Source organism: Pelmatolapia mariae, linkage group LG20 (genome assembly GCF_036321145.2).
Source record: "Pelmatolapia mariae isolate MD_Pm_ZW linkage group LG20, Pm_UMD_F_2, whole genome shotgun sequence".
Taxonomy (NCBI): domain Eukaryota; kingdom Metazoa; phylum Chordata; class Actinopteri; order Cichliformes; family Cichlidae; genus Pelmatolapia; species Pelmatolapia mariae.
In genome coordinates this window covers 42,596,861-42,620,970 of record NC_086244.1, presented here as the reverse complement: position 1 = coordinate 42,620,970, position 24,110 = coordinate 42,596,861, and the positions used below count along the sequence as shown (strand labels likewise).

Here is a 24,110-nt window from a genome sequence, read left to right as displayed (position 1 = left end):
ACAGTAGAAGATACTTTGGTAAAGGCCAAACAGAATTCTAATTGGAGAGATGTACTGTCTGCAAGACTGTTGGTCACATTTATTGAGCTCAACCACCAGTTGAGAGACTTTGGCCACATGCAAACTCCTACTGGCTTCCAGTTTAGATGGTCATACATTCTGAGCTACCTCAGCTTTGCCAGGGTTTTGACAGAGAAACTGAATGACTGTTGGCTAGAAAACATAGACCACGAGATAAACACTACGCTGGATGTTCAGCGTTCCTATATTTTTGACACAAGTCAATGGCAGATCTCTGGCACAAGTACGGAACGTCTGTCTGGGTCTCACACTGGAATTCAAGCTCTGACAAACACTCAGCAGTGTTTATTTGATCGTGCAGTGTTGGCTCTCAGGGCGGGCTCTCGATCCATCTCTTCAGGCCTCAGTATGAGGATATGCCTGCTGGCCATGGCGTGCCTTATCTACCCTGTGGTGATGTTCTCTTTCAAACAGATGACAGAGTGGATACAGAACTATGCCCACAGTCTGAAGGAGAAAACACAAGATCTTAAGCACCAGAGGCAGCTGGCTGAAGATCTGCTTCACCAAATGCTGCCAAAGTCAGTGGCCAAACAGCTCCGCCAGCATAAACATGTTGAAGCTGAGAGCTACGAAAAGGTTGGTGCAAGAGGTAGCTATGACTATACCAGGTTATACAGTGAAGGATTGCTGGTGTCTAAATCCCCCTTCAAACCTGATTGGACCAATGGACCAACCTTCCTTGCCTGTCATTGGAAACAAATTATACACCAGAACAGTTTCAAAATAAATTCTCCATTAGAAACTGTTTATGCAGTCAGGTTTCATTGTATCTTGTGTCATTTTAATTTGTACATTTTCTAATAAAAGAAAAGAAAAGTTAGAAATGTGCAACAGGAAAAACACAAAATAAGAAAATTAATCTGCAGAAATGAGGTAGGCTTTGTGTCTGAATCTTTAGTAGCTTTATAATTAGAAGAATCTGATTCTGAAAACCCCTAAATCTAAACTAGAAGAGAAATGTTAAAATTTGAACTACATTAATATACAGGGATAAAGAGAAAAACTTTATTTTTCTCTATAAAATTCTTGAAAGCGTGGTTTTAAAACAGCTGACTGATCATCTGGAGAGAAATAGTTTACTTAAAGAGTTTAAGAGCTCATCACAGCACAGAAACAGCTTTAGTGAAGGTTACAAATGATCTTCTTATGGCCTCTGACAGTGGACTCATCTCTGTGCTTGTCCTGCTAGACTTTAGTGCAGCGTTTGATACTGTTGACCATAATATCCTATTAGAGCGATTAGAGCACGCTGTAGGTATTACAGGTACTGCACTGCAGTGGTTTGCATCATATCTATCTAATAGACTCCAGTTTGTTCATGTAAATGGAGAGTCCTCTTGAGAGGAAAGAGATTTTATATCTCTAAGAGTAATCTTTTACTAGTTTACAAAGATTGATGAAAAAAGCCTTCAGTATGGGCTCATTTCAACCTTTATTCCTCTGATGATGCAAAAACCTAAAGCCTTAAATGCAAGTTGCAACTTTGGCAAAGAAAGGGAAGACAACAACCTTTACCTTATACAATTGCCATTTGCTTTGATCATTTAACCAAACAAATCCAGAGCATGTGCGGCTGTGAGAGCTGTGGGATGTTGCTGCGAGGGGGTTACTTCTGGAAGATCTGCAAACACACACACAATGAATGTGTGTGTGTTTGCTGCCTTTGTTGCTATTGTTAGCATAATTGTCTATAATTGCCCTGTTGCATATTCATTGGAAGATAAAACATATCGTATGAGTGAAAATTGCATCTGGCTTTTTGAAGAGATTTGAAGCAGCTGTAGCAAAAAAGCCCTCTGAACAAGGCTGTGGGGCGATTACAGAATACGGCTTGATAGGGTAAATTTTAAACAAATTTCAAGTTCTAGAGTATTCTGGGAGGAAAATGTTATACCCCTTATTAATTTGTTTCAAACTAAATGAAAACAGAGAACACTACCAACTGAGAACAGGATAGAAATACCAATATAAAATATAAAGCCCTCTATGATATAGGACATAAGCTGTAATACCTCTTGTGGGCTAACCATGGGAAAAATCCTAGACTTTGCGCTGCAAGCTGACACATTGTACTCAGATCACAAAAAGTCAGATATGAAAAAGACAAAGTGAGAGGTACTTGAAAATGTAACTCTGATATTTCAAGATATTATTACTGACTTTCTATGTAAAGGACCATTGTTCAGGCTACAGGGGGGGTCCAGTTCCAAAATTGAAGGGTAGTATAAATAATTATCTCATCTTTTCTTTACAATCACCTACAAACTGCCTTGTTTTTGTTAGCTAAGAATGGACTGGGTCTTATATGTTGCATTTCTACTCTGAGCACTTTGTACAACATGCCTCCTTCCTTAGTGACATCCTCTATGTAGCCGGTGTATCAGAGAAACTCAGGAGAGTCTTCTCCAAGTACAACATCCCAGTGTACTTCAGACCCAGCAACACACTCAGACAGAAACTGGTTCACCCGAAAGACAAAACTCCAAAACACAGACTTAACAACGTGGTGTATGCTGTACAGTGCAGTGAGGAATGCCCAGACCTCTACATTGGAGAGACCAAACAGCCACTTCACAAGCGCATGGCACAACATAGAAGAGCCACCTCCACAGGACAAGACTCAGCAGTCCATCTGCATCTAAAGGTCAAAGGTCACTCTTTCGAGGATGCCAATGTTCACATTTTGGACAGAGAGGACAGATGGTTTGAAAGAGGAGTGAAAGAAGCCATCTATGTCCACTGTGAGCGACCATCTTTGAACAGAGGCGGTGGTTTACGACACCAATTGTCTGCCATCTATAATCCAGTTTTGAGTTCCCTCCCCAGACACCTTAACGCCCACTCACATCCTGGGCCATCTGACCTCAGGAATTCACATGATAAGGTGGGGCCAGGTTTCACAATGAGCTCACCCGAAACCCTGGCTGATTGTGACCCACACCTGTTTTCACACCTCGGCTCGTGTGATTAGGTAGAGGATCATCAGGGGGTCCTTTGTCCCTCTTGAGGAGACACTCCCACAGAGCTTAAATCTGGGACTCCCCACCATTTGACCCTAGAACTGAAGAAGCTTCTCGGATGAGAGGTGAAAGGTCTTCAAGCAACCTAAAGAAGTCCGGACGCTTTTCTTTCCAAGCTCCTTAGAGTACGATGACCTGGATGGGTCTTCTTCTGTTATGCTGTCAACCTGGCTCCCCTAGGCATTTGCATTTTGGAAAGTGAAAGGTATATTTAGTGAGTTTGAATTTGTAAACTTATGGCTAAATGCCTATAAATGATATGCACTGATCCTTTAAAAAACAAACATCAAAGATTAAACTATCACTTGCTAGACATTTGGCATTTGCTTTCAGGTAGCATGGTGGTGTGGTGGCACTGGTGCCTCATACTATAAGCTCCAGGGTTTGAATGCAGCCTGGGCCTTTCTGTGTGGGGATTGGCGGTTCTCTCTGGGTACTCCAGCTTCCTCTTATCTGTCTTTTATAAAAGACATTTATGTCGTTATGTTAATTGGTGATTCTAAACCGACTGTAGGTGTGTGGGTTTTTGTATATATTTTATACTGCCATGTCCTCTATATAATGTTAAAAAAGAGGATTTTTAATGTCTTCAAGTGCATTTTCTTGAGCTATTGCCATAACAGTACCTTTATTTTCAAAATCAATGTCTTAGAGTCATATCCAGAATTCAAAAGACTGTAATTTTGCCTCCACACAACCTCACAGTGGATTTTAAATCAAAAAGTCTAGATGTGATGTAATTGAACCCAGGTAGGGGGACGGCCACAAGCCAGTGTAGTCCTAATGCCAGCCACAAGCCCAGATGCCCCTGTTTGAGTTTTTGCCACATCAAACATGCACATCATCAACATTTCCATACCCGACCGGTCAGAGCCTGGGTTGTGATATTGTAAGCTAGACAAAACTAGAGGAGCGGGTGAATGCATGTTCAGAACCGGTGAGAGAGAATGAAAGGCATGGAAGTGAATTAAAATGTCCTCGCCGGTCGACCTGCCCGTTGTGTCCATGTGTTTTGTTTTGTCTCGGTTCCCTTCCCGGTTCCCTATTTCCCTGTTTGTGTGTTTCTGTGTTTTGATGTGTGTGTTTCCGGAAGTCCAGTTTCAAGCGTCATTTGACCGGGAAGTATTTCCAGGCTGAAGTCGGCCACACTTGCTGCTCATCAGCCCTCGCCAGTTGCAGCTGATTGTCATCGTCAGCAGCCTCCCTACTTAACTGTGTGACAGAGCTTCATTCGACGCTGGATCGTTGAGTTTACTTGTCAGTACATCCCCTGTTCTCTAGTGAAAACTTTGTGTTGGAAGAGTGCTACGTTTGGGTTCGCTTCTTACCACAGACCTGACAGAACGATCCAGCCAGCAAAGGACCCAGCGGACTCGAGCCCTGTTCAGCGAGAGCTGTCACTTCAGATTTTTTGGATCGCCATAAGAAAATGCTGCAGCATATCTCAAAGGAACAGAATGTGCTCCTCCAGGTTGTTACCGAACTGAAATGTATGTTTCAACCTCACCATGGCAGAAAATGTTCCACCCTCTCTGCCTTCACTTAACATTCCTGCTGCCTGTCCTCTACCTCCCCTCCACCCTTTCCTTGGGAGCATCCGCTACTGGTGCCGGAAAAACTATTGAGAGAGTTGGATAAAAGTGCAGGTTTTCTCATGCAATGTGCTTTTCAGACAGCAGAGTTGAGCCTATGCTTCGGACTGTGCCAAGGTTTCATTTGTGGTGGAACTGCTGACGGGGCGAGCACAAACAGTACCAAGGACTCACCCAGAGATCTCATATAATGACCTTTTGGCTAAATTCTGATAAAGGTTTTTGATAAAGGTTGCAGCCCAGACACGGCCGCAGACTGAATATTCACCCTCAAACAGGGCAGGAAAAGCATGGCAGATTTCTCAGTGGACTTCTGGGTTTTGGCTGAGGAGACGGGTTGGGAGGAGAAAGCTCCCTGGAGCATTCCTGAACAGCCTAAATGAGGAGTTTAAATGTGAGTTGGCTACAAAAGAAATGCCCAAATCTTTGGATGCTTTCATTGCTATGTGTGTCAGGGCGGATGATCATATGCATGAGTATGGAAAATGGACTGGTGGACCTCAGCAGGCTGGTAGAAGCTCGAGCCCCTGGAAAGGGTCTCTGTCTGCAGAGCGGCGCTAGGTGGAACACGAGCAGGTGGACGGGGAGGAACAGCCAATGCAGTTGGGCCGTGCTGGCTCTTTGGCCAAGCTGTCCTTCCCTGATTGAAGAATAAGATAGATTGTAGGTGAAAATTCCCACAGCTTTAGCTGTGGGAAGAAGGGGCATTTTGCAGATTCCTGCCCCTCGCAGCTAAAAGATGCTGCCCATCAGTAGCTGTGGGGATACTGACAGGCCTGACTGAAAATGTGTTGACTCTAGGGCAGAACAACATTTTATCAATGAGACCCTCGCCAAGAGGTTCGAGCTTCCATTAATCCCCCTCTCTGAACCCTTGCAGGTTCTATTCAATTCAATTCAATTCAATTGTAGATTGTACAATTATACAAAAGAAAAAACCCCACAATCATATGACCCCCTATGACCAAGCACTTTGGCGACAGTGGGAAGGAAAAACTCAGTTTTAACAGGAAGAAACCTCCAGCAGAACCAGGCTCAGGGAGGGGCGGGGCCATCTGCTGCAACCGGTTGGGGTGAGAGAAGGAAGACAGGATAAAGGAAGAGAGACAGAGATTAATAACAAGTATGATTCAATGCAGAGAGGTCTATTAACCCTTTAAGACCTACCATAGAACCAAGTCCGCCAGAGCTTATCTTTATATTTTTACATGCTGTAGTGCCATTTTTGGGAGCATTTCAAGTTGCTATACATCAATACAACCATTATAGCCCAAACTTTAATAATATGTATGCATTTAGTGCATAATAGTTAAACAAATTGCAAAAAAGTGCAATAACCTACAAAAAAATTGAAAATTGTTTTTGTTTATTTACATATATTTCTAGTTAGAGAAATTTAAGAGGTTTATCCCTCAAAACTGGAAAAGAAAGTTGCACAAAATAGTTTCCAACAACAGGAAATTTATTTTGAGAGTCTTCATAGTTTTATTTTTGAGATACACTAATTTTTATATACTACAGGAAAAATGAAGAAAAAATATTATAATGCAAATTTGCAAAAAAACTGCATGTGCATCAAATTAAACTATTTCCAGCAGTGCAAATTGACTTCTAAGCATCCCAGAAACTATACAGAAAAGCATAAAGTCAAACATGACTTTTAAAAACACCAGTGTAGGCTTATAAGGCCCCAAAGGTAAAAAACTACATTTTCCGTGAACATGACGTCACTTCCAGTTTCGGGCAGGTAATGGGACATGCGATAGCTCGCGCTGACCTCTATTCCAACGTAGGAAGTGTTATGAACAGCTGATCGGATCGGCGAAGCGTGTTTCTGGAATATTATGTTTTTGTTGCTGCAAGTGCTTTTTATGCAATTTTTGCAAAGCTGTATGTGGAAGGAAACCGTGACCTAGCACAAGCTGATGGCATAAGATGTAAATACAACTCCTCCGGTTTCTTATGCAAAAAAAATTATTGAGCTAGCTTATATGGTTGCAGTTCTACAGGGATTTAAAAATAGTTATGCAAAACGGAGCGTGCCCGCTCTGACCTGTTTTAAAGGGTTAACACATAGTGAGTGAGAAAGGTGACTGGAAAGGAAAAACTCAGTGCATCATGGGAATCCCCTGGCCGCCTACGTCTATTGCAGCATAACTAAGGGAGGATTCAGGGTCACCTGGTCCAGCCCTAACTATATGCTTTAGCAAAAAGGAAAGTTTGAAGCCTAATCTTAAAAGTAGAGATAGTGTCTGTCTCCTGAATCCAAACTGGAAGCTGGTTCCACAGAAGAGGGGCCTGAAAAAGGTGTCTGCCCTTACTGGGTCTCAATTAGCTGACATAACTCATAGTCAGGCAACCATGTGGAGGAGGTCAGCCTGTTTCTGTTCCAAGCACCAAGTGCCTCTTTGGTGTTAGGTTATCCTTGGCTCAACCAGCATAATCCACAGATTGACTGGGCCAAGGATGCGTGTCTGGGTGGAGCACTTGGTGCCACAAAAACTGTTTGTGATCAGCTATTCCTTGCATCGCAGTATCTGAACTGCCCGAGCAGTTAACTAAACCGGACCTCTCTACCATTCTTGATGTGTCTCATGATCTGGCTAAAGTTCTTATTAAAGATCTGGCTCTTTCACTCCTGATACACGAACCATATGCCAACTAGCCGGCTATACAGCCTGTCCAATCCTAGGGCAGGGTTTTTCTTCGTCAAAAAGAAAGACAAGACTCTCTGTTCCTGCACTTCTTCCATGGCTTAAAGAAGATCACTGTTAAAAATAAATATCACTTACCTCTGCTTTCGTCAGCTCTCGAGTTACTGAAGGAGGCCACCATCTTTTCTAAACTCAACCGCCTACCACTTGGTTCAAATCCAAAAGTGTGATGACCATGCTTAACACTCACCTGGGCAACTTTGAGTATTTAGCCATACTCTTTGGACTAACCAATGCACCTTCTGTGTTTTTTAGGTTATGGTGAATGATGTGATGAAGGACTCCATGAACCATTTTGTCTTTCCTTCCTGGGTTTCTTTGTGGAGCAGGGGCAGCTGCAGGCAGATCCAGCCAAGATCAGGTTCGTGGTGGAATGGCCCAAGCCAAAGAATCAGAAGGAGCTACAGACATTCCTGGGATTTGCAAACTTCTAAAGACTGTTTATCAGAGAGTTCAGCAAAGTGGTAACAAACCCTCACCCAACTCACCTCATCAAGAGTCTTGTTTCAGTGGTCTCCCTCTGCTTAGCAGGCAAGGGTCTCTGTCTGCAGACCGGCGCTAGGTGGAACACGAGCAGGTGGACGGGGAGGAACAGCCAATGCAGTTCAAGCAGCTCAAGCAGCTCAAGCAGCTGTTCTCCTCCGCTCCCATCTTGATTCAAGCGGACCTCAACAAACTGATCTGGATGAACCACAAGAATCTGGTGTACCTGCAGGCGGCCAGGCACCTGAACACCCTTCAAGCCAGGTGGGCATTGTTTTTTGCCAGATTTAACCTCACTATTACCTACAGGCCCAGATCTTGAAATACAAAGCCAGAAGTTGTGTCAGTTTCCGCTGCACCAGGAAGCCTTGGAAAAGGAGAAGCCCATCCTACTCTCCGTATGCATAGTGTGCTCCCTCACTTGGGAGATTGAGAAGCTGATGCGGGAGGCTCAACAGAATGAACCTGACCTGGGGTCTGGACTCACGGGCCAGTTGTACATCCCCACTGCGGTCCAAGGCAAGGTCATCCACTGGGAACACGTGGCCAGAGTCGCCTGCCAGCCGGGTAAGAATCGCATGATTCAGTTTCCCCATCATCTGTTTTGGTGGCCGTCGTTGGAAAGATGCACAAGAATAATTGTGCACAAACGGCCTGTTCCGTTTGTGCACAAAATAAGGTGCCAAACACTCTTCCCGCTGGCCTGCTTCGACCACTGCCTGCACCCAAGAGGCTGTTGTCTGACATTGCTCTAGACTTTCTCACCAGCCTGCCACCTTCATCAGGTAACACAACCATCCTCACCATAATCGAATATTTTTCCAAGGCGGTCCACTTTATTGCTCTACCAAAGTTACCCACAGCCCTTAAAACTGCTAAACTTCTTACCGATCATGTGTCCCAACTTCGTTGCATTCCTCAGGATATTGTGCCATATCGGGGTCCCAGTTCGCTTCCCGGATGTGGAAGGAGTTCTGCACGGAACTGGAGCCCCAAGTCAGTTAATCTTCTGGTTTTCATCCTCAGACCAACAGCTAAGTGGAGAGGGCCAATCAGGAGCTGGAAATCGTTCTCCGTTGTGTGGCCTCATCGAATCAAGCCAGATGACGTGGGTGGAGTATGCTCACAACTCCATGATGTCAGCTGCCACTGGAGTTTTTCCTTTTGAGGCGTCCCTGGGATACCAACCTCCTCTTCTGACCATCACAGAGGGAGAACTGGCTGTACCCTCCGTGCAGCATCACACGCACCGCTGCCACCGTTTATGGAGGACCACACAGGCAGCTTTCCTCAGGTCAGTGGAACAGAACAAGCATCTGGCTGATCAACGTTGTGTTCCAGCTCCCTCCTACCAAGCTGGCCAGAAGGTTTGGCTCTTTTACAAGTGTGTACCCCTGAGAACAGTTCATTGGTCCTTTTGAAATGCAGTCTATCATCAACCCTGTAACTGTTCATTTGAATCTTCTCGCAACATCAAGATCCATAATGTTTTTCATGTATCCCAGGTGAAGCCAGTACGGATGAGCCTATAGAGTCAGGTCCAAAATTTGCTGGACAAACACTGTAATTTTGCCTCCACACAACCCCACAGTGGATTTTAAATCAAAAAGTCTAGATGTGATGTAACTGAACCCAGGTAGGGGGACGGCCACAAGCCAGTGTAGTCCTAATGCCAGCCACAAGCCCAGATGCCCCTGTTTGAGTTTTTGCCAAATCAAACATGCACATCATCAACATTTCCATACCCGACCGGTCAGGGCCTGGGTTGTGATATTGTTGGTTAAAGGCAGAACTAGAGGAGCGGGTGAATGCATGTTCAGAACCGGTGAGAGAGAATGTAAAGGCATGGAAGTGAATTAAAATGTCCTCGCCGGTCGACCTGTTGTGTCCGTATGATTTGTTTTGTCTCGGCTCACTTCCCAGTTCCCTACCCTGTTTGTGTGTTTCTGTGTTTTGATGTGTGTGTTTCCGGAAGTCTGGTTTCAAGCGTCATCTGACCGAGAAGTATTGGCGCGCTGAAGTCGGCCACACCTGCTGCTCATCAGCCCTTGCCAGCTGCAGCTGATTGTCATCGTCAGCAGCCTCCCTACTTAACTGTGTGGCTGAGCACACAGCTCAGCTGAGTGTATTGATAAGATGTAAGGGGTACTTTTATCAGCTGATGAAGAAAATGAGCGAGAGAAGAGCACAGATGAAGGTAATTTAGTGAATCGGGAAGTGCTGAAGGTTAGTAAGTGGGAAATGAAGGTAACTGTGAAGACAAAGGCAACCATAAGAAGAAATCAAGTGCATTGCTTATGGCAGCAAACTGAAGAAGCTGTTGGACAGATGAGTGGAGTCACCTGTAATGCAAAGGGCTTTTCAGGTGAGGTGTGTGGTCGGTGGTGAGGCTGCGGGGGAGGCGGACACACCTGAGCTGCATCTTTCTCTCCTGCATATAAAAGGACTGAACTGGATGCTGAAATGGTGGCTGAGCTGGTGGCCACGCAGAGGGAGAAGGCAGCGGTGTCGCCCCGAGAGGTGGAGGAACTGCAGAACCGGACTGAGCGCCAGATACACGTGATATAGAGTCTGGCTGCTAAGGTCGGCTCCTGGCCGACACCACCGGTGTCCCTCGACTGCAGTGGAGTGGCTGATGTCCGGACTGCTCCGGACTGCTGACCTCACCCCCATCCACGGATGGGAGGAGGTTGGTGACCGGCAGGTGCCTTCACCTGTTCCTGTTCCACAGAGGAGGGCAGTCGAGCAACCTCAGTTTCCACCACCTGCTCAGCCCAACCCATTGGACAGAGCACCAGAGGGACCTGCTCTGCCAGACCCGGGGGTCAAGGTGCTGGACTGTGGTGCTTGACCTAAGCCGGCGGACAGCATGTGGGAGAGTCCCTTGCAGCCGGAGTCAGAGGTCGGCGGTGGCCAGAGCGCAGGAGGGACCCGCTGTAGTAGAGTTTGGGTTCTGCGCACCCGCGGGACCTGCCTTGCGTCCACTGGAGGGCAGCGTGCAGGACCCCAATGCACGCTGCCAAGCCACAGGTGAGCCTCAGCCCATGTCTGCCACTGCTGTGCATTCCCAAAGACAGGAAAACCGTTTTGTCGGGACAGAGAGAAGCCGCTGTGTGTGTCCGCCCGCCATTTTTTCTTAGCCAGCAGTTTCAGGGATCCTTCAATGTGACCATGGACTACTATGGCAGCAGTCGCATCAACAGTAAACTGTAGTGGCACATTCCTTTAGCAGCCATACATCCCCATGGCACAACACTGCGGTCACCATGTCTGACACATAACGCCATACGCTCTGGATCACAAGATGTTCCTTTTTTTCTCTGTAGTTTTATCTTCCCATAATTCAGGTACAAGTTCAACTTCATTTTCTCCGTCTGAAGATTTTATTTCTCTTTTAGATGTTTTCTACTATATTTCCACTACAAACAGTAATTCTATATAGTAATGGAACTACTTTTCTACCTTTGGTTCCAGGTGACCATTTTTTTCTCAGACATTGTGGGCTTCACCTCTATCTCTGCGTCCTGTACTCCATTGCAAGTAGTGGAGATGCTCAACAACCTCTACATGTGTTTTGATACGCGCATTGACTCCTATGATGTCTACAAGGTAACCCAAGTTTTACTTCCACTTTCATCACTTTTTTGACTTCAATTGAAATAATTCTTTATTTAGTTACTTGTTCTGTGGGCATGTCTCTGGGCTTTAAGGTTATACGTTGTTGAAATCTGGGGTGTCTGCACTTATGCAGATTTATTAAATCTGCTAGTTAGTAGTTGTAGCCTTTCAGTATACCGCTGTAAAGCCTAATTTTGGTTGTAGCTTAGGCTTCAACAGATTTCAGTAACAATATGCACTGTCAATCAGTAACACCCTAGCATGCATTCTAGTCCTCCCTGTTTTAGGTATTTTGTGTGTGCCGTTACACACAAGGAAACCTCAACAGAACCTTTGCAGTACTTGCAGAAGAGACAGAGCAGGGTTCTGGGCTGCTCCTCAGACTACTAATCAGTCTGAAAAGCTGCAGCTGAGTTTCCCTGGTTCTCTATCTGCAGCCATCATTGAAGCCTGAAGTCTCTGCTGCAAAGAATGATATTAAGACAGTATGGATCCTGTTCATTATGCTATGTTGCTATTGTGGTGAAGGCTCTAAACTACCATCCAGCTACACTTGGTGATAATCACAGAGTGCGCATCGGTTCAACTGCACTCCCTATGTTTCCCCCAGGCTCAATGCAGACAAAGAATCATGACACAGTTGATGGGTTTACTGCTCTGTAAGGCAGCACAGAGAATATGTGTATGCATGTGGTTCACATGCATACACACAATAATATAAGGCACATTAAAGTTTATCAGAAACTGAAAAGTTGTTCACAGCCTGCATGCCTTACTGAACAGTTGCGACGTTACAACTTACATTTCTCCGAATGCACACACAGGAACACAAACAGCAATCAACTGTGGATCTGATGAAGCCCCCAACCAAGAGACTGCATGGCTGAACCGGTTATCACTGGTCCATCTGCACTAAATACAGTACACACCTGGCCCTTGTGGACAGGCTGGTAAATGACATCTTCAGAACAGCCACCCCCAGACTTGCTCCAGCAAGTTTGCAATACTAAATCCATTGTATAAATCTTCATTCGGAACAGCAGTCAGCCGAATGAGGTTACCTCACAGGTCATCCATAGGTATGGTCCATCACTTTAACCTCTGCAGTGCAAATAAGGCTGCCAGGGATCACCTTGCTAATGTTCCCTACAGGCCATGAAGCTCTGGGAAGTTTGGGATCAGCGATTATCAAAACACTTCCCAGTTGAAGCAGGGCTGTATCTGACTGCCACTAAGAGGGAGTATGCAGGGCGGGCAGGTAGTGGTGCAGGAACCATGTCGAGAAGTGGCCTGATAGTACTTGGCAGGCCCTCCAGTGCTGACGTCCAAGCAGCGATATACTGCCTGTCGAAACAAATGGTCTGGCCAAATCATCAGCAACAGCCCTGGGTTTGCGAGTTGTCCGCACTTCTTTGCTGACAACTTGCGAACCCAGGGCTGCAGTCAGGACAGCCTTGACAGACCTGTTCATGCTCCCAGGAGCCTCCAGAATGAGAGGTGCTAGGTAGGTTGAAGTGGAATCAGCCATTTTATGGTTGACTGGTTGGGCTGTACTTCTTTGACATTCAGGACAAGAGCGCGGTTCTCTTCTAATAGCCTCACGACCACGAAGAACTTTTTCTCAGTTCAGCAAAGAGTCGCTCTGCACTTGGGTGTTTTAAGTCACAGTCTACTTGTTAGATTAGCAACATAGTCACAACATGTTCAGGGTCAAGCACTATAGGGTGAATAACGTCATTCCGACTTTGACAGTGCCATAGGTGACCACCCAACATTAAGAGATTCATCATATTTGGGACCAAGGTCATTAAGCAGCTAGATGAAGGGACTGGTTTTCCCATTGTTAAGCACTGGATTTCTTCAGGAAAACTGTCACTTTGAGCAGAACACAATATGCCGAGTTCTGCTTTCTGGAATTCCACTGCTATAGGGGTCTGTCCAGGGGTGGCAGACAGCCCATGAAGGTACCTCACAGTTGCCTTCACTAGTTCACTAAAGCTGCTAAACTGCTGAGCATCCGGTAGTGTGTTTGCAGCAGTAGTTACTGCTGTAACTCGGCAGAATGTTGACTGTCTTTGCTCCTCTGTGAAATCCTCACTCTGGCAATGGAATAGACTGGCCACAGTCTATTAAACTCATAGAAAGCTGGCAGTTTGGAGCCGCTCAGGAGCAAGCTGTAAGAAACACCACCTAAACATGTAATTCTAGTCCTGCGCGCAGATATCCCACACTACTATATGCATGCTGGGATGTGTAAGAGAAGACATGCAACTCTCTTTGGTTGGTGTCATGATCCAGCGCCGAACTCACATATCAGTGAGGTAGTCTTATGTTGTCAAGGTGTTTAAGTTAAATTGCCTAAGCATTCCACCCTGGGAGAATGAACAGAGGAGAACACTAGGAAAACCAACATTAACTAAACGGAGAATACAAAATAAACTAGACAGGCAGGCAGGCTGGCAGACAGAACACACAGTGAGGTATGAGGGCGATCACAACACAGGACTGAGGGAGACGCTGACATAAATACACAGAAGGATAATGTCTGGGTAGTGAGAACACATGGGGAACACAGCTGACACAAATTAACGTGACGCCACAGGTAGACACACTGAACATGGAAGCACGAGACCTTCACAATAAAACATGTTACGGCTGCTACGGCAGACGTGTGAAGTTTATGAGAGAAGGACCCAGAATGCAGGCATAGGCAGTGATGCTAGTGAGCTTTATTTACAATAGGTGGAAACAAACAAAAGCAAGGGTGGCAGGGACAGAACTAAGAAATACTCTGAACTGGGAAACCCAGTAAACAAACCTGAAATTATAACATGCGGAGAGAAACATGAGATGATAACCAGAGAAACACAGGACATGATGAGCAGGAACAGGAACAGGAAACAGATTCCACAGAAAATACTGGAGCTCACGGACACCGTTCACATAGAGTTCAGGTGGCCAACTTGGAAGGCGACAGCACAACAGTCCATTGCTAAACAGTTCAGGGCCCAACCACAAGGAAAGTGGCAACGGCACAGGCGACTGAACCGGTCCGGCAGCAGGAACAGAAGACGGCTGGAGCAACCCCCCCGGACCCTCCAGCACGAACAGAAGACGGCTGGAGCGATCCCCCGGACCCTCCAGCAGGAACAGAAGATGGCTGGAGCGACCCCCCCAGACCCTGCAGCAGGAACAGAAGACGGCTGGAGCAACCCCCCCCGGACCCTCCAGCAGGAACAGAAGACGGCTGGAGCGACCCCCCCGGACCCTCCAGCAGGAAAAGAAAACGGCTGAAGTGACCCCTTGCGACCTCAGCAGGAACAGAAGGCGGCTGAAGCGGTTCATCTGACCCTCCAGTGAAGACAGACAGACAACTGAAGCAGTTCCTCGGACCCCCCTGCAGGAACAGACGGCTGGCGCGGTTCTCCAGAACCCCCAGCAGGAACAGAAGACGGCTGGAGCAACCCCCGGACCCTCCAGCAGGAACAGAAGATGGCTGGTGCGACACCCCGGACCCTCCAGCAGGATGAGAAAACGGCTGAAGCGACCCCTCGGGACCTTCAGCAGGAACAGAAGACGGCTGAAGCGGTTCCTCTAAACCTCCAGCGAAGACAGATGGCTAAAGCAGTACCTCGGACCCCCCAGCAGGAACAGACGGCTGGCGCGGTTCTCCAGAACCCCCAGCAGGAACAGAAGACGGCTGGAGCGACCCCCCGGACCCTCCAGCAGGAACGGAAGATGGCTTTAGCGGTTCCTTTGACCCTCCAGCGAAGACAGATGGCTGAAGCAGTTCCTTGGACTCCCCAGCAGGAACAGAAGACGGCTGGAGCGACCCCCCGGCCCCTTCAGCAGGAACAGAAGACGGCTGGAGCGACCGCCCGGACCTTCCAGCAGGAACAGAAGATGGCTGGAGCGACACCCTGGACCCTTCAGCAGGAACAGAAGACTGCTGAAGCGGTTCCTCTGACCCTCCAGCGAAGACAGACAGCTGGAGCAGTTCCTCGGAACCCCCCGCAGGAACAGACGGCTGGCGCGGTTCTCCAGAACCCCCAGCAGGAACAGAAGACAGCTGGAGCGACCCCTGGACCCTCCAGCAGGAACAGAAAATGGCTGAAGTGACCCCTTGGGACCTTCAGCAGGAACAGAAAACGGCTGAAGCGGTTCCTCTGACCCTCCAGCGAAGACAGACAGCTGAAGCAGTTCCTGGGACCCTGCAGCAGGAACAGACGGCTGGCGCGACCCCCCGGACCCTCCAGCAGGAACAGAAGACGGCTGGAGCGACCCCCCCGGACCCTCCAGCAGGAACAGAAGATGGCTGACGCGACCCTTCTGGACCTTCAGCAGGAACAGAAGACGGCTGAAGCGGTTTATCTGACCCTCCAGCTAAGACAGATGGCTGAAGCAGTTCCTCGGACCCCCAGCAGGAACAGACGGCTGGCGTGGTTCTCCAGAAGCCCCAGCAGGAACAGAAGACGGCTGGAGCGACCCCTCGGGACCTTCAGCAGGAACAGAAACGGTTCCTCTGACCCTCCAGACAGATGGCTGGAGCGATTCCTCGGACCCTCGAGCAGGAACAGAAGATGGATGAAGAGGTTCCTCGGACCCTTCAGCAGGAACAGACAGGATTAACTGGTACGGAGCCACAAATCCTCCAGCGGTCCGGGCGGAACATCACGACTGAAGACTAGAGGGGACAGAGCCTTTCAGTCTGTGGCACTAAGGCTGTGGAACAGTCGACCACCACAACTACTTTTGGTTAACTCTGTGGATTCTTTAAAAAGCAGTTTAAAACTTTTTTGTTTAAACAGAACTTCTGTTGATCAACGCCTTTTTCAATTTTACATTTTTATTTATATGTAACCTTTTGTATTGACTATATTGTTGATTTTGCTACCAAACGTTCTGTTTATTTTAACCTTTGTGTACAGCACTTTGTGACTGCCTGTCTATGAAAAGTGCTCAATAAATAAACTTTACTTTTACTTTACTTCTCCTATTACCTGTGTGTGCTGCTCGGCTTGGGCCTGCAGCGTCTCCAGTTACTGCTGTGGTGCTGTCTCTTGCTCTTGGTGCATGTTGGCCAGCTCCCTTGCATCTCGTGTGATGGGCAAAGTTGGGTGCCAATGTAACACCACGGTCATGGGAAACCCACCATCCAGCTCCAGACTCTCAGTTTCAACTGAACAGGTTGCGTCTATTCTCACAATTACTGTTTTATACATGTGCTTCACTTGCAGCTTTTCCTCCTGCGTTCTTCCACTGCTGCTGTCCTTACTCTCTGAACATCACCGGTCTCAGCATTTTACTGAGTTAAAATAGTGGCTGGCACACTGTGGCTGTGCGCCTAGAACTGCCCCTGAACCCTCTGCCCTACCCCTCCCCTGCAGCTGCACTACACCAAGATACATGAAACTTCTGACATTTTTAAACTTTTTTTTCTCCAAGAGTTACAAGACTGTCACATAGAATCAGTTCTTCATTTGTGTTAAATGCTATTGTCTTGCTCTTATCATAGACTGGCTACATATCAGATGATGTGAAAGTGTTGCCATACAACAGGAGAATGCTTTAAAGTTCCTCTGCTAAGTTTGCAAATATGGATGGGTCATAGCTCAGTGATTTGATTCTGACCTGATGTTGGTACTTTGTCACATAATTGTCATTGTGATACTTCACTTGGAATGCAGTACTCCAGTGTGAAGCTAGTCTCAAAGAATATTTTCAGTATTTCACTGCTGTCTACTCTCACCACAAACTTGGACTTTAGGGTACCTTGTTTATATCCTACTTAAGTTTCAAATAAGCTAAATTCAAAGATTGAAATGCAAACGGACGCGTGCTGCAGCACAGCGCTCCCAACTACTGTGCATCTTTTTGTGTTTTTTATGCTTTTTCGTTGCTAGTTCCTGCAATGCACTGATCACTTTCAGTAGTCAGGAACTCAGCCTGAAGCCAGACTTTATTTGGATTGGACCCACAGTATCTATCAGGATTGCAAGACCACCAGGAGCTCCATTGGTTATTGTCAGGAACAGCAAGAGATGGCAGGAGAGGAAACAAAAGCTGGGATGCAGAGCTGGCTATCGTGTCCAACTGCAAAAGCAGCAACACAAACCCCTGCTTCCATTCATCTTCCTAACTAACGACAGATCCCGCACAAACAAAATGGAAGAGCTACAATCAAAGATTTACTACAACCATTTTGTCCGGGCGTGTTATCTACTGATTATAACTGAATCTTGGCTCCATCCACAAATATCTGATGCTTCACCGCCAGGACTGCAACAAAGACTCTGGTAAGGGATCACCTAAAACTTATCATCAGTAAACAGCAGAGAGACCAGCTTGAGGGCATCCCTATCGTTGCTGGGGATTTTAATAAGCCATGTTTGAAATCTGTAAACCCGAAATTCCACCATCATGTTAAGCGTCCTACCAGGGGCACAGGACACTGGACCGTGTGTACAGTAACAACAAGCAAACCTGCAAAGCGACACCCCTACCCCACCTGGGACAATCTGACCACCTCTCTCTCCACCGGATTATAAGGCACATTAAACGAAACAAAACAGTCAGATTAGTCAAACTCTACTCAGCTCATTCTTCTTGCTTCCTCCACTTCTGTACCATTGATTCATAATGTTGTTGCAGTATATTAATGACTAACCTCGTATTGTGGATGGATTATCTCAGTTGTTCTCCTGACTGAAGTTTGGTCCGTTTACAGCATCCTGCCATGCGATTGCATTTGTCTCTAACCATCAGGAACCCTCACGTTAACTTTTATCGAGGGGAAAAAAGTTAGCGTTCATCCTCCAGCTTCACTGTGTTTATGTTATGCTAACATAGCTGTGTCGCTTGCAATCACATAGCACATCATTATATACCAGCTAGCCCAACTTCAGTAACCCTACAAACGTCACTGCTGTTTAGTTTTCTGTCTTCATTTATGAAGTTTTCTGTCTTCATTTCTTCTTCATCTTCTGTTCCTGCTGGAGGGACCTTCATTTAAGTGATAGCAGAGCTGTACGTTTTAATTTTCACAAATCTCTCAGTCAGAACATGCTATATCATGTTTAGGTGGAAACTAGCGAGCTAACTTCCTGCTAACTTCTAACTCCGTTAAATATAATAAATTCTGTTTTCATGGATGCCTGGATGTTAAACTTAATTGTTACACCTGGTAAAGCAGCAACGCTGATCATTTTATTAAAGATGAAAGAATTTAGACAGTTTTTAATTCTCAGTAATGCTGCAGTGTTTCTTTGACTTTTGACCTGAAGCAGAGTTTGGACCCAGATTACTCTGCAAGGCTCCTGACTACGGCAGCCGTAATGCTGCGACAATCTATCAAGCGGTGCGGCTTCATAGCTTACCAAAATCGTACTAAAACATTTTTGACAGATTTTTGAGCGCTGTGTATTACATAAAATCGGTTCGAGGTCAGTAAGCACAACCAGAATTCATACATAAGGCGCGCTGCATTATAAGGCGCATTGTTGATTTTTGAGAAAATTAAAGGATTTTAAGTGCGCCTTATAGTGCGGAAAATATGGTATTGCAAAATATATAAATCAGACGAGTCGATCCCACACCGATCCCGACATTTTCCTAGACATGAGTAGGTTGTATATTTTATGCAAATTTCTAAAAATCTGTTAATCCAGGTGGAGACTATAGGAGATGCATACATGGTGGTGAGCGGCCTACCTGAAAGGAACGGAGACAGACATGTGGATGAAATTGCCAAGATGGCTCTGGATCTGGTAGCAGCCGTCAGACAGGTCTCCATTCCTCACATGCCCAATGAGAGGCTTCAGCTCAGAGCTGGCATCCACACAGGTCAGAGGAATTTATTAAGATACAGCAGATGTTTTATGTGTTATAGAAAATTATAATCTGCGTGGGGATTGATAAAAATGTGAATCACTACAGCGACCTTGGTCAGGTGCTTTGTGGTAAGTACCATCTAGTAAAGGAACCATATCAGATTACAATTCCTGGATATTCAAGGCCAAGTTTATTTATATAGCACATTTCAAACAGCCGATGCTGCACAAAGTGCTTAACAATATAAAAATGGCATTAAAAAGCAACAATCCTCAACAATTCACAATCCTCAGAGGAGGATTCTGTTGAAAATCTTAAACATAGAAATGTCGGCATCCTCACGGAGCTTTAACTGTGTACCATCAGAACAAAGCCACAAAATTTATTGGAGATGATAGACATCAGGTAAACTCAATAACACTTAGTAGCTCTTAGATGCAGAAACTATATCCAGGTGTTTGAGTGCTTTTTAGTTTGCATACAGTATACACTTACTTTTCAAACAATTTCAAGTTGTCCACATTGTTTGTGGTTTTACACAGTCTTTATAGCTCCTTAAGCATTATTCAGCATTAATTCAATCTTGTACTTTCCACATATGTGAGTATATAAAAGTCTGAGGAACATCTGATTTACATTTGCCAAATCTCCTCTTGAAGGTTGTCTCCTTGTGCAGTACTTACTCAAACGTACTTACTCCTTATGCACCACAGCTGCATGCTCTCCTTTGGACATGTTAGTAGATTCTCATGTTCTTGCAACTTTTGACAATGGATGAGTGTGCTGCATCTGTGCTGCCAAGATTTTTGCAAGGCAGTCACTCACAGGGTAAACCAACAAGGTTTCAATTCTTCAGTTGAAGACACAGTTTGCTATTGGTTCTGTTTTGACACAGAAACTGATCTTTGGGCTCTGTTTAAGTTTGTTGTTCATGTATACATTCTTGAACAGGACTTATAAGGAGTCTATATGGAGTGCTGGGGGCAGTCCAGATGTGCACAAAGAGACAACCATGAAGGGAAGATTGTAAAAATTTGAAAAAGGTACTGTTTTTAACTTTTATGGATAAAGCAACAGATGATTTTGACTAGAATTTGTATTTCAGTTTCTAGTTTTATTTTGCAACACAAGAGGCTACTGACAAACCCAAAACACCAAGTCTAACATGGAGTATGGCAGTTCAGACAGTCTTCACTGCTTGGCACACACACAGCTGTGTGAGCTGCAGCTCTCGTGCTTGCTTTCAGCCACTTGAATGTTGCTCTGACCGCTTCTTGTGCATGGCCCTTGGTTCCAGCGTCCTACTGTGTAAAATAGGGAAGGCACAATTAGGTGATGGCTGGCAGCTATGCACCTAACATGCACTTAGCCTATATACACATTGTGAATCTGCCAGAAGCCAGTGTGGTGAAAAACCTGCGTCATGGGATAAGCGATGACACCTCATTCACTTTGTTTTAGTCTGCGCACGAGCATATAGAGCCGTCTTTGTGCAGCTCTCCTATTACACTCATCTCCAGCATTACAGCCAGTTCCTTCTGAACTACTTGTCTTTTATGTGCAGATAATCTGTAGGACCATGAACACAGTGTTACACCTGGGTGAGTTTCAAAGTGGTGAGTGTGGTGTGAATGGGCAAGTGAGAGAATACATCTGGAGAACGCTGTTGTCTGAACCAGCGTGAGATGGTTATCACAACGGTCTTTCACCAGGTTCCCCAGAGATACAGGTTCTGTCTCTCTCCATGCTTTAAGGGGGTGGAGGTGCTATATTTGTTCTGCTCCACCCCTGTCCGAATGCACCACTTTATAGTCAACATCCCTCACTCACTGCATGACCACAAAAGGTCCCTGCCACTTGGCAAATAACTTTCATTTGGATAAGGAGAGTAATACAAGTACTTTATCATCCAGTGTAAATTGTCTGATTTTAGCCCATCCACAGAACACACACCATCCGCCTAGAAGATCCACTCGGCAGAAGTGTCGTGGCGTTTGCACGAGTTCCCGTGAGTTGGGCAATGCACGTAGCCATAGGTTGGTTAGTGCGCGCCGTCGCTCAGGCATATCTCTCATGCTTTCTTTTAGCCACTTTAATGTCACTCTGACTGCTACTTGCAGCTTTTCTCCTGTCTCCACACGCCCCTCACTCCCAGTGTCCTATTGTGTAAAATAGGAAAGGCACAATTAGGTGATGGCTGGCACCCTGGCACCACCCCTCCCAGCTTAGCCACAAACCACACCCCACCACCACACATTTTACAAAAACTACAGTTGATATGTCGTTGCTTTTTCCCCCAATCTTCTTCCATTGATGAATATTCTGAATGTTTAGTGCTATAGGTTTTTTTTAGAAGATTGTAAAGTGTTGCTTCTTTTTCTCCTGCGATGCAGGTCCATGTGTGGCAGGAATAGTGGGCTACAAGATGCCAAGATACTGTCTATTTGGAGATACCGTCAACACAGCCTCTAGAATGGAATCAACCAGCCTGCGTATGTGCAGCTAGTCCCAGTATACACTAGCACACAATATAGCACAATATAGTGGACATGAAATGAAACTAAATAGACTGTATGTGTTGTATTGGAATTTGGTACCAAAAACAGCTTTCTTGGATCTTTCTTGCACAAATATACAAATACAAATCTGGAAAATCTTAAATCTTTACATGATTTTAATTTCTGTTGATTTTAATTTTTCTTTATGCCAGCTCAGAAAATCCACATCAGTTCAGAAGCATACCTGGCTCTGATCAAAGACAATGCTTATGAGCTGCAGCTTCGTGGAGAGATTGAGATTAAGGTAAAAGAATTTCCAGCCATGCCATAAAATTAAAATCCTGTATAACTGTGAGTTAGTCTGATTGATATCTTATCATTAATATTATTTTATTTATTTTAAGAACGTTCCAAATTTAAATTAAAAGACAAAAAAGTGAAATTTGGTGGAAGTTTTATGTTTGTTAAAGAGTCTTTAGTCCAAGTTTTTATAAAACATTTTCTTACTTCATGTTCAACACAAGTCTACTTTCAGAGATTTCTTAAAATTTCCACATATACACAAACAATATGCAGTGCTTAGTTTTCATTTTGTTTTTTTTGGTGAACAGTACCTTGTCATTGCTCCTTTTTCACACGCGGTCTTCTCCTGCCAGGGTAAGGGCAAAATGTATACATACTGGCTGATTGGCCACAAGAACTACAGCGTGCAGAATGACAGTCTGGTTTGCCACTGGAATCCCAACATGGCCAGAAAGAAGAAGATGTTAGCAGGGAGCCAGGTATCTGTGAGCAATGTGAGTTAAAGTGCTTTAATATTCTGAATATGTTCCATTAGAGAAGCATCCGTGCATGTCCTCCAGCTTTTGTCCTGCATAGTTTAACACTGAGCCTTAAATGTTTGTTCTGCTGTGAATAGCACTGTAGTCATTCATTTGTTGTATAAAAACAGGTTTATACTAATTTGTTCCCATTATTTCTGTATTACATCTTCCCTGACCAACTGTAGGTGTCTATAAATTTACATTTTCATCAATTTATTACAATTTTGTTTTGATATTTTTATGTTTGTGTTCTGTATGTATATGTTTTACTGCAATTGTGTCACGTGGGTATTACAGCAATTAACACCCAGTGTAACCACCAAGCTAATGAAAACTGGTTCTCAAAAGCATGTTACAATCTCGTTCCAGATGTTAGCATCATTTTCTCATTGACTTATGGTAAATATACCATTAATATACAGTGCTTTTCTACTCTGAGCACTCAACGTGCTTTACACAACTTGCCTCATTCACCCATTCACACCAATTTGCATAAGCACTTTTTTCTATCCTATTCCAATGCAACACATCTTCCAGTGTGTGTCAGTGTCCTCCATCCATCCAACCATCCATCTTCTTCTTTTCCAATTGAGGTTCACAGTTAGGCTGGAGCCTATCCCAGCTATTATAGATCAAGAAGAGGGTACACCCACCTCTGATGAAGTCTCACAAGTGTCAGCTTTGCTTTTATACATAGATATAAAAAATGGATATGTACTCATAAAAAATCATAATTATAATATTTCTGAGTAAAAAACTGAATTGAATCAAATCAAATCAGAGTCGCGTCAGTGGAAGAAGGGGTGGAAACAGAAGGGGATGCGGATCCGGTTCAGCAGCTGCAGTAACTATAGCCATGCTTGGAACATGCCCCGGAACCTCCTCTTCGGGGCTGAGACTGCCCGGCTCCCGACCTCCAGCTGCAGGAGCTCCCTTAGAGACCCTGGCCGTGCTGCCAGGTGATCGTTGGCCAGAGTGGGTCACTGCCAGATCCAAGGGCTGGTGGCAGCAGACCCACTCTGCCATTCCCGCTGGGAGCCCCTCCATGAATTGTTCCAGGACCACCATATTCACTAACTGGGCCTCCTCTTTTGTGGGAGGTAACTTTGTCTGGCTCTCGGACTGGTTCTACGTGTTTTTTACGGGTGGCCACTGGCTGCTCCCAGTGCATAATAGCAAGCTCCACCACCATTTGTGCTAGTGCCTCCACCGGTTGTGCAGGTCACATATCCGTCATCACGCAGATTCGGTTTGGGCACCACTGGAGCACTAAGGACCTCACACACAGCCAGAGGGTCAGGGTGAAGTGCGGTTTCTTTTATTACTGTTTTGCACACAAACACTTTGGCACATGCAGGTCGGCAGTATCCGGCTTCCCAACTCATCTCTGGTGCTACTTCCTGCTCACTGTTTAGCTCTCCTCTTCAGGTCCTGGCACCTGCTGAAA

General features: G+C 45.4%; 1 protein-coding gene across 1 annotated transcript; it reads left to right on the top strand.

Moving 5' to 3' along the window:
• The first annotated feature begins 117 nt into the window (after positions 1-117).
• Positions 118-22,645, top strand: LOC134619316 (atrial natriuretic peptide receptor 1). Its single transcript, XM_063465077.1, has 6 exons — positions 118-660; positions 11,368-11,502; positions 19,179-19,353; positions 21,735-21,833; positions 22,052-22,143; positions 22,496-22,645. Exons 1-6 carry the CDS (start codon positions 118-120, stop codon positions 22,643-22,645), a joined length of 1,194 nt encoding a protein of 397 aa, XP_063321147.1.
• Positions 22,646-24,110: the final 1,465 nt, after the last annotated feature.

Bases quoted from the DNA above. Each gene is read 5' to 3' on its own strand.
- LOC134619316 (XM_063465077.1), top strand. From the start codon at position 118: ATGCAAACTCCTACTGGCTTCCAGTTTAGATGGTCATACATTCTGAGC. The intron at 11,503-19,178 runs GTAACCCAAGTT...CTGTTAATCCAG, and splicing joins ACTCCTATGATGTCTACAAG to GTGGAGACTATAGGAGATGC. The intron at 21,834-22,051 runs GTATGTGCAGCT...TCTTTATGCCAG, and splicing joins AATGGAATCAACCAGCCTGC to CTCAGAAAATCCACATCAGT.